This window comes from Mastomys coucha, unplaced genomic scaffold (genome assembly GCF_008632895.1).
Source record: "Mastomys coucha isolate ucsf_1 unplaced genomic scaffold, UCSF_Mcou_1 pScaffold20, whole genome shotgun sequence".
In the NCBI taxonomy this organism is placed as follows: domain Eukaryota; kingdom Metazoa; phylum Chordata; class Mammalia; order Rodentia; family Muridae; genus Mastomys; species Mastomys coucha.
Genome location: NW_022196903.1, coordinates 114,675,541 through 114,686,329, shown reverse-complemented (window position 1 = coordinate 114,686,329; position 10,789 = coordinate 114,675,541). Strand labels below are relative to the sequence as shown.

General features: G+C 50.5%; 1 protein-coding gene across 4 annotated transcripts in view; it reads left to right on the top strand.

The window, feature by feature from the left end:
- The first annotated feature begins 936 nt into the window (after positions 1-936).
- The window catches only part of Iqsec3 (IQ motif and Sec7 domain ArfGEF 3), a 98,290-nt gene continuing 88,437 nt past the window's right edge, over positions 937-10,789 (top strand). For 2 of the 4 annotated variants that reach the window (XR_004122290.1, XR_004122289.1), the window contains exon 1: positions 937-1,605. Coding sequence is in view for 2 of the 4 variants with exons in the window: in XM_031383288.1 (XP_031239148.1) it covers positions 1,070-1,605 (536 nt within the window). In the remaining 2 variants the exon portion in view is untranslated. The remainder of the gene's footprint in view (positions 1,606-10,789) is intronic. The other 2 variants (XM_031383288.1, XM_031383287.1) reach the window with 2 other exon arrangements.

Genomic DNA, 10,789 nt, shown 5'->3' with positions numbered 1-10,789 from the left:
GATAATTCCGTGTTGATTCATGTCTCTGAGCTTCCAGGAAAACCCTTCCCTCCTCAAATGTTAATTCTTCCAAGAAGCATTCCCAAGATCCCCAGACTGATAACTCCTACAACACTCTGGTCACAGCTCTGTCTTACTCCCACCTTTCAAAATTAATTATTAAGTCTTTAATCCACTGCTTATAAGCTACAAGAAGCCAACAAATCCATCCTGGTAGTTTTTTATTATATCATCCCCTAGTCCAGTGTTTACTAATTGCATGCACTTCCTAGCTGTCAAAGAGAATGGTTGCTTCAGAAGGTTCTGGAAACCGGAGCCTCAAAGGCCCTGATCTATTTAGTTTCTGTTCCTGTTAGAGCGGTCCAAAGAGCCATGAGATCTCATTTCCAGAGAAAATCCCTGCATGAACAGCCTTCCTACCTTAACTTACCCCTGCCAGAACTAAACAACGGACACACTCTGTTTTCTAGGGTCTCATAACTGTTCACGAACATCCTACAAAGCAAATTGTTGAGCATCAAAAAGGCAGATGTGTCTCCTCCTCAGAAGGTCTTAAAATGGGCCCTGCCTCTGAGATGGCTAGATACAGGAAAACGTGACTGTGACCTTTTCGAGCTGTGTGCCTATACGTTTCTGTCAGCTTCCCTTTATCTTTCTCTGGCGGCTTCCTTTTTGTCTTAGTTCCAAGCACTTTCCCAGTGCTTCTGCTTGGGTTGGCTCTTCTTTCTTCCCCGGTAGGACTAATCTCCATTCTTGGTTTTCATAGAGTATGGTGCTCGACCCAGCCTCTTCCCCTCTGCTCCCCCCACACCCGCCTCCCCTACGCCCCCGCGGGAAGCAGAGTTCCTCACGAAGCCCAGAGGTGGGAGGTGGGCCCTGGCGCCGGTCCGCCCCTCAGTGCGTGTGCGGATGCCTGTGTGGCGGTGACGCGCAGGCGACGGCGGGAAGGGGAGGGAGAGAGGGAGGGAGGCCACCGACCGCCAGAGCTGCTGGGCTGCTGGGCTCCTGCGCGCTCACGCTCCCCGCCGCCCGCCTAGGCGCAGGCAGGGCGCAGGCGGCGGCGGGCGGCATGGAGAGCCTGCTAGAGAACCCGGTGCGCGCCGTGCTCTACCTCAAGGAGCTCACGGCCATCGTGCAGAACCAGCAAAGCCTCATCCATACCCAGCGCCAGCGCATCGATGAGCTGGAGCGGCGTCTAGACGAGCTGAGCGCGGAGAACCGCAGCCTGTGGGAACACCAGCAGCTGCTGCAAGCCCAGCCTCCGCCTGGGCTGGTTCCCCCGCCGTCTGCCCCACTGCCTGCTTCTGCAGCCACTGCTCCTGCCGCCGCTGCGGCCCAGGAACCGCTTCAGGACCACGGACAGCTCATACCCGCCACGCCGGAGCCGCCGCTTCAGCACCACGGACAGCTCCTGGCACAGCCCCAGCCGGCACCCAGCAGCAGGGTTCAGACTCCCCAGTCACCCCACCAGCACCCGGTGGCACCCGGGGTCATAGCTGACAAGGAGAAGGAGCGACCCTCGAGTTGTTGTGCTGCCGCGGGAGCCCTGCTTCAGCACGCATCCCCCGCCGCCCTCGGCAAGGGCGTCCTGAGCAGGAGACCCGAGTGAGTGGGGGACGAGGAGGAGGGAGAAGCAAGTGGGTGTGAGGAAATAGGGGAAATCTGCGTGTAAGAGTGAAGGACTCAGTACTGTGAAGTGAAGCGGGCAAAAACGCCTTGGGTAAAAATGTGTCAAGGAGAGTCCCGCAAAGGGGGGCTTGAGATCCCTGTTGGAAGGTCTGTGGTGGTTGGAGCCAAAGGAACTATCTGGACCATCTTTGGGGCAAAGAATGCGAGGAATGGGCTTTAACTGGTTGTGGATATTGGTAACTTCCAGAAATTAAAGGAGATAAAATTGGGAGGAAGTTGGAGGCAAAAATTAAGCCAAAGCAGGTTACCATTGAAGAATTTAAGCTAGAAAAAATTTCAGAAGGGAGTTTGCATAGTACAACTGTTTAAATAAAGAGTGAGACGCCAAGACAGGCTTTACCAGGTTTAAGAGCGTTATAGGGGCCGGGGGTCCAGCAAAAAGGATTAGAGTGGGTAGGATAAAGCAAAGGGGGGGGGGGTGAACAGGCAGTGGAGCTGGATACAGGAAGATGAATGGTGGGAGACAGCGCTGCCCATGGGAAGGAGCTGGCTCTTTATCTGATGCAGTGGGAGTCAGAGCCAGGAGTGGCACACTTGGGAAAGCTTTCTCCCTTCTGACCCAAGTGAACATCTTTATGCTGAGTCCATACACTGCCAAAGGGTATGCAGAAACGGCCCTCCAGATTCCTGGATGTCTCTGTTACAGCTCGAGGACTCACCTGGCTGGAGCTCTCCACTGACTCAGAAGCTTATCTGGGTTCAGACGATGGGAAGAGAACAATGAGATCAGAGAGAGCTGGAAAGCAGTTTCCTGAGTGTAATGCCTCTATAAATCTCTGTGGTGGCCTCTTACGGCAAGCCCTGTTTCCCTTTGGTTATTAGGAAACCTCATCTTGGATTCCAGGAGAAATGTTAATTGTCCCTACATAGAGTCTAGGGCCTCGAGATTTCTCTTCACTTGTGGGGCCCAGGGTATAGGAAAGTGGGAGGATGAGATAAAGGGGGCTGATATGCTTTCTCCTCTGTATTGGGAAAGATTCTGTCAGTATTGCTTCTTTTTAGAGAGGCAAGGGAAGAACAGCCCTGTGTCAATAAGTACCTGGTCAACATTGGCCTTGATGATGTGAGGCTACAGGAGAGGGAGGGGCAATGAGGAGAGTCGAGTGCCTCATCTCTCCTCACATGCGCTTTATGTCTGGAAGACACTTGTGAGGACTGGCTGCATCACTTAAAAGCTCACCTCTTCTCTGCCCCCTGCCTCACTTTTCTCTCCCGTCTAAGTGGAGTTACAAAGGTGAACCAGGCATGCTTGATCACAGGGTAGGTTTGGCCAGAAGCACAGGAGCTCAGGGCTGGAGATCTAGGATGACCTGGCTTGATAGACCTGAAGCATTTGATTCAAGACCAAGAAAATCCTCCGTAGCCTATTTGTCTTTCAGTTTTATGGCTTTCTTTCTTTCTTTTTTTTCCCCCCTGGCCTGAAAACTAGAGAGTCAGGTTTTCCTCAATGCCCACATCTCAGCTAAAGGCAACATTCTTCCAAGATGTTATATGGTCTTCTCCTCCAACAGAGGGAACAATTCTACCCCGCTTCCCTGGGGGCAACCATAGGGACCTGGCTCTTAGAATTCTTCACTTGAATTCTCTCCTCATGATATCTGGCATCCTCTTTCTCTCCTATTACAGCCTCAGTATCTTTGCAACTCGTTGGGAAGCTGTGGTTGATAAGAATTGATAACTGATCTTGTTCTTGGAGAAAGACTTCTCTGTGGCCCCCAAAGGGCCCCAGAGAGCCCATGCCTTCTATAAAGATGTTCCTGCCAGGAATCCAGAGGTTGAGGAATCACCTGGATTCCTCTCCAGCCTCACATGTCAATACCATGTGACACCCTTGTTGCTCTGTCTTCCCTTTCCTGCTTCTGCTTCCCATGGAGCAAAACTAAGAACCATCCAGCATGGTGGAAGGCAATGGAAGCTGCTGGGAACATTTTACTAGGAAATGTGTGTCAGGCACTAAGGGGTACATCACACCATTAGCTTCTCCAGAGTCACCAGCCTCTTCCTTTCTCCCCAGGCCTAGATGCCCAGAAATGTCAAGAGTGAGCACATAGTGACCTCACTTCCCTTCAACTTTCTTCCCTTCTTTGTGAAGTAAAGCACACCTCGGATGGCTGGAGGCCCCTGGAATACTATTTCTCTCCCATGTTTCTGCCTGACTTCAACTGACATTTCCCCCATAGAACCCAGGAACGAATCACTGTGGCTCATTAAGTATTTACCTCACTCTGTCTTCTACCCATGGCCTCATGGATGTTTATCCTTTGTGTGTCTCTTGTTCCACAGGGCAGGGCTAGATAGAGCCAGGAGAGAGAGAGAGAGAGAGAGAGAGAGAGAGAGAGAGAGAGAGAGAGAGAGAGAGAGAGAGAGAGAGAGAGAGAGAGAGAGAGAGAGAGAGAGAGAGAGAGAGAGAGACAGAGACAGAGAGACAGAGAGACAGAGAGACAGAGAGACAGAGACAGAGAGACAGAGAGACAGAGAGAGAGAGAGAAAGAGAGAGAGAGAGAGAGAGAGAGAGAGAGAGAGAGAGAGAGAGAGAGAGACCCCTCCATGTATAGGGTTAGGGAAGGGACAAGGGAAGGGGCCAGAACCAACAGCTGTGCCCCAACCCCAGCCCCACCTGGTTTCTATTCCATGCTTCTGCTAAGTCAATTCCCTACCGTGCAGAGGGGAATAGATGGAAGAGGAAGGTATTCAGATCACAAGTTTTCTGCAAAGCTTTCCTTATTCTTCTCTGTCCTCCTTACAGAAGAAGAATGTGGGTCTTTGTAGGTGACTACAGATGGGTAAAAGGTTCAAAGTGTCAGACACTGTTAGATATCATCTACACACACACACACATACACACACACACACACACACACACACTCACATGCACACTACCAGCCACAAAGTCTGTTCTCTCCTGAACTCCTTTTCTTGCCCAACACTGGAAAGGAGCTCAGGAGCTCAGGAGCTCAGGAGCTTGAGAAATGATGGATCATTTAATGGCCATCTGATGGGGATTAGTGTGCAGCATGGCCTCTCTCCCTCCTTCAGCTGGGGGATACACAAAGGGGTTGGCCTTGGGATCCAAGCTAAGAAAGCAGCAGTTTGGAGGCGGGTGAGTACAGCCATATTACAGAAGCCCTAGGAGTTAGCATCCTTTCTCTGCCTGCTTCCGCTCCTGCTAGCACAAGCCCCCACTGTTTATGCTATTTAATGGAAACAGCAAACCTAGCTCCTTCCTTCGTTTTTTTCAATCAAGGTTCACAGCATCTACTGAGTTGATTATTATCTTTTTCCTGGCTGGAGCCAGGTCTCAGCCTGACCTAGAAAAGACCCCTTACCATAGAAGCACATGGCCCTGTGCCACCTTTGTAACCATGGCTTCTATTACAGCATACTTGCCCACCTATGCTCAGGTAGGATCCCAGGGCTTGCCTGTATCTCCAGCCCCAGAGGCAGGTGATTATTCACATCAAGGTAAAGTTTGGGCATCATGCTTCAAATTCAGCCTTTTCTCCAAGCTTCCTGCCCTTAGTTCTTCCTGTGGCTTTGTCTCTTCCTCCCTCACCCTCCTGGAGCACCCTTCCCTTCCTCATTACTCTCCTCCTCTTCTTCCCCCCTCTTTTCTCCAATGTTCTCTCTCTCCCTCCTTTCTTCCTCCGTTCCCCCCCCTTTTTTCCTCCTAATGGAGATCATGCCCATGGCTTTGAACCTGCTAAACACATGTTCTAGCACTAAGCTCCACCCCCTAGCACCCCAAGAAACACATCTTCGATCATCTCTAGAGCCCCTTAGCATCATGCTGCCTAGGGCCTGGAGACAGCTCAATGATTTATGCATATATGCCTTCTAGCCGGTGTTGTCTAGGATGCTGATTGGAGCAGATCTCTTTACTGTTAAGTGAGGGTGGTCTTCCTGAAGGTGGCAAGTGTCTGGCTGGCTCACCCTGAAAGCTCTCTGGACTGTGGAGTTCTACTGGTGAGCTAAATGTGTCAGGTGTTTGGTCTCTTTAAAGGCCTGAATTCTGTGCTGTGGAAAGACAGGAAGGAAGCAAGTGGTCCTTACATGACATATAACGAGACACATCTAGAAATGTTTAAGCAAGTGTAACTATACCCCAGCTGCCTAGAGCCGGCTTCTCTCTGAGTATTATAGAGTAAAAAGAACGGACATACGCAGAAATTTGGGACCAGATGGAAGGGCTTCTTGGCTAGAGGTGAGGGTTTGTGTCAGAAAATAGTAAGAGCCAAAGATAGCCAGAAAGGAAACTGTCTGTCAGCTTCAGTCCTGGGATTGCATGTAGACATCACTCTGTCCTCTGACAGAGCATCCCTCCTGAGTCACGTCAGTGGATAGGGGCAGTCTCAGCATGTCCTGAGCTCACTTGTCTTGTTGCCAAAGCTCACTCCTTTGTCTGTCCATACCCTATCCATCTCCTGCCATCAACAGGAAGGGGATTCCAAACAAACTAGTTAGAAAGTGGGGTCTGAGCCGGGCGCTGGTGGTGCATGCCTTTAATCCCAGCACTTGGGAGGCAGAGGCAGGTGGATTTCTGAGTTCGAGGCCAGCCTGGTCTACAGAATGAGTTGCAAGACAGCCAGGGCTACAGAGAAACCCTGTCTCGAAAAACCAAAAAAGAAAGAAAGGAAGGAAGGAAGGAAGGAAGGAAGGAAGGAAGGAAGGAAGGAAGGAAGAGGGGTGGTTCATTTGAGGAGGGAGTGAAGCCTTTTATTCATCCCTGGAAGCTGACACAGAGCAGATCTTTATAAAATTTGCATGCCAGACCTTTGCAAAGGTCCGGACCAATCCTCTTTCTGTCCTTTAATCCAGAAACAAACAAACAATAAAAAAAAAAAAAAAACCCACAGTTTTCAAGACTCAAGCTATCTCCCAGCCCATGCATAGAGTCTTCCTTTCCTCCCCCCATCTCTTCCCACACTGTGTGGGCAACACTACAGGGCCCCACAGAGCCATCCTGGCACAGGTCCCTCTTGGCCCCAGCCCAAGCAAGAGGCACAGCAGTTGGTACTGCTGATTCAGCAAGTATTTGTACAGCTTGAATTCCAAAGTTTGCTTCCAGGGGAGGAGAGGGAGAGAGACTGGGTTAGGGATGGGTGGGGAGGGAAGGAGAGGGGTTGTGATATGGAAAAAGAAAAAAGGCAAGTTAGGACCCATAACCAGGTCCAAAGTCTAAAAGGAAACCCAGCTAGAGTTCAAACCCCATGTAAAGATTTTTACACTAACTTCTTTTATTGGGAAGCCAGAACATTCACACACACACACACACACACACACACACACACAGGGGTCCAGACATAAACTCCATGGTCCAGGACCCAGTACAGTGGCAGCTTCCTAAGAGGTTCTGGGGACGTTCGTCACGCTGGCAGGTTCTCAACCGGGAGAATTCTGGCAGGCTTCCACGCTCAGGACACTGCAGCAACTTTCTGCTTCGCCCTGGAAAAGCACCAAGTCCTGGTCTCTACAGAAGCTGCAAAGGGCTTCTCGTTTCTGTGCAAGGAAGGGGACAGTGGGGCGTCATTTCTGGTTCGGAAAGCCTTCGAGAAAAGAAAAAGATAAAAGAGAGGCGAGGAGACAAGCTGGGGCTCTCGGATGGAAAGACTAATCCGAGAACCTGGGATCTCAAGGGCACACACAGGAAGGAGCTCTGGGGTACCTCACCTCATCCCACTTTCTTCTTTCAGTTCTTGAGAACTCTGAGCTGTTACCTACTTAGCACTCCTCTGGGCTCTTATTAAGCACTTAATGCAGCACAGTATTTCAGCGTATAAAGACCAAGGAAGGATGAATGTATCATCCACTCTCAGATCACACCGACAGACCAGAATCCACGCTTAGCTTCCTTCTGGTCTCTTAGGTCACCTTTGGGCATGTGTCCCTTGTTCTTTTGTTCCTTTACTACCAGACCACACGCACCCAGAGTACTTCAGAGCTGTGACTATCTCGACCTTGTCAAGCAGCCAGGCAGGACAAAGCCACCGTGGCCTGTGATCTCTATGAGACGTGACAACTTCACAGCTTGAAAATGCATCTTATGCCAGCTGCAAGCTCTCCTGCAGCACTTTAAGATCGTCTACCCTTCTCTTAAGATATCAAAGACATGTGGGTTGTCACCATGCCCTCTGGTGAGAAGGCACTCTGCCACTTTTCCTAAAATGGGAAGCCACAGTCTCCTCAAGGAAAAAGCAAAGTGACCTGCCAAGGAGAACAGTGATCCATAAGGATAGAACCTGGGAAATGCCTTCCATGTTCAAAAACGCAGGACCAGTGACTCCCTTCTGCAGACTGCTCCTACTGGGCATGGAGGGTAGACCTTCACTGTGGAACCCCCACAGAGGTGGAGAGAAGGAAGGGAGAGACCAAAAAGACAAGAGGCCCTTACGATGCTAAATGGTGTGAGGGAACTGTAGGGACCCCACTATCTCTGGTCAGACCTAAAGGATATGAGACTTCTCTCAGATATTTTTTCTTAAATGAGATACTTCTAGAAAAAAAGAAAACACATGAAAGATTCCCAGATTCTCTCACAGGTGCCTGTGGCTACAAAGCCCCTAATGGCGCGTGTGTGTGTGTGTGTGTGTGTGTGTGTGTGTGTGTGCATGTGTGTGTGTGCATGTGCACGCACACACATGTGTGTGCATGTGTGTGTATGTTTGTGTGCACATGTGCGTGTTCATGCGTGCATGCCTCTGTGTGTGTGTGTGCGCACGTACATGTGTGTATGCGTGTGTGTGTGTGTGTGTGTGTGTGTGTGTGTGTGTGTGTGTGTTGGAGTTCTGAGTGCTCTGGGAACAGGCTGTTTTGTTGTTTTCCTTTGCTGGGATCAGGCGGGTTATGTAACTAGGGCCAGTGCCGTGCTGCTGCGTGTACCTGTCCCTCCCCCATGGCAGGCTGCTGTGGACAGAGGGTATGCAGAGTCCCTTCTCTGAGAAGGCCGTGTGCGCTTCGCTGCTATCAGGTCATTTCATCTTGTCCAGAGTTACAAGGACTAAAGGACTTCATGGGGCCCTCTGGGGAGTCAAGCAAATGTCAGCACTAGAAGGATGCTCTAAGGCCACCTGGTCCAGGCTTCGTCCACAGAGGAGAAAATGAAAGGTAGAGGGGAAGTGCCTACTGCTTCTAAGCTAGTCAGTCCCAGGGCTGGGTTTAGAGCTCACTCTTTCTATAATTTATTTAACCTTACATCCCAATTGCAGCTCCCCCCTCTCCTGTTAAGTTCCACTTTTACAAGTTCCATCTCCCACTACCCAGTCCCTTAACTCTTCATCCTGTAACTCTGACTTTTTGTGATGACAGATCAGAAGAGCCCATCTGGATGGTCCCATGGCGCTCAAGCTCAGAAACAAACTTGTAGCTGCTTCCTGGGTCTCGGGGGGGGGGGGGGGTTATGGGAGGCCCGAGGCTGCTCCAGAGTCTCTTCCCCGTGTCACAATTCCACTGAGATTGTTTCTTGCACTTCCAGGTTATCCTTTAGTTAAAATGCCCCTTCTAGGACAGGATAAAACCCATCCATGCAGCTTTATCAGTCTTTCCCGCTTCCACGTAGAAGTGTGTTTGTGGACAATTCCCAGGGCAGTGTTAGCTTGAGAGGAGGCTACATGAAGGCACTGGTTGCCTTAAGGCCAGGGCAGGAGGCTCAGAGACATAAAGGGGCTTAAAGAGGATGCTGAGGACCTAAGCTATCCTTACCGCCCCTAATGTGTTGTAAGAGCTGAAACCCCTTGAGGGGCAGGGGGAGGGCACAAAGGTCACTCACAGGGGTGGTTCTGTGATATTTGGGTTATAGACGACAGCCTTCCCTGTGAGCTCATCCTTGCCACAAAAGCCACAAAAGCAGCACTGAAGAAGCACTGGGGTTCTGGAAAAGCTCTTGCTCTTTTCTGGGATCTTGAGATAATGTTTGGGATGGCAAAATGCCCCAGGACAGTGTTAAGCACTGCTACAGAGCAGGAAGTATGGACTAGCAGCAAGCAGGGGCCGAAGGTCCATAAAACCAAAGATATGGGAGAGACAAGAGCAGAGCTCAGCACTGAGCCAGTCCTTGATGAAAGGATGCTGGTTTTAAAAAGCCAGGGTCCACAGAGGCAAGAGGGGAAAAAAAAAGCCAATGTCCTAGAGCCAAGAGGGTTCTTGGCTTCTGGAGTGGACAGGGAGAAGGGGGATGGTGTCAGAGCTGAGAAGGAGGTGACCAGAAGGCAAACCCCTCTCCCTGTAGTTCACAACTAGCCCAACCGCACTGAGCTTACTATCTCTCATCTGAGCATGTGCAAAGAGCAGATCTGGGGGCTCAGCACTCCAGCCTGCTATGGAAATGAAGTGTACAGTAGACAGTGCCTATCTATCTGTAATGGATCCCACTGTTCCTGTCTACAAGCAAGGAGAGTTCACCTCTCATTCCCAGCCTCTGACTAGTCTCCTAGCCTTGGAAACGAACCAATAACCAAGCATGAGAAAAGATTCTGATACATGTCTTAGTCTAGTCACACACATACCCTTGGAGGGTGAACGAGCAATAGAAAATATCTACCAGATGGAGTCCTGAAGCATAGCCTGATCTTCTCTGGAAGAGGAGAAAGACTGGAATGTGGCTCTTGGTAGATAGCACACAGGAAGCTGTAGGTTCCATCCTTCTTCACCCCAGGAAGAGAAATGGAAGAGGAGTTGGGGAATCACCATTCTGCCTGGGGCACAATAGGAGCCCTCTAGGCCTGCCCCTCAGCCAAGCACTTCTTGAAACATCTCCTAGGTGATGTCAAGATCCCAATGGAGGATGGGGGATATGTGCATGGTGGGGTGTATTTGTGAGGCTCAGTGGGTGAGTGTGTTACTGAAATGGGCTTGAAGGTGCATCCACGGCTGTGCAGGCCTAGTAGGGAGGCAACTGTCACCTCCTTAACCATCCCTAGTCCCCAAGTGAAGCCTGTCTGGTCAACTCAGTATTATCAGAAAGCCAGTTGCTGGTGATTGTTGTTGTTTCTGTTTCCCTCTCTTCTTGGCAAGCTTCATCTCCCCCTCCCCCTCCCTCTTCCCTTCCCCCTCCTCCTCCTCTTCCTCCTCCTCCTCCTCCTCTTCCTCCTCCTCCTCCTCCTCCTTT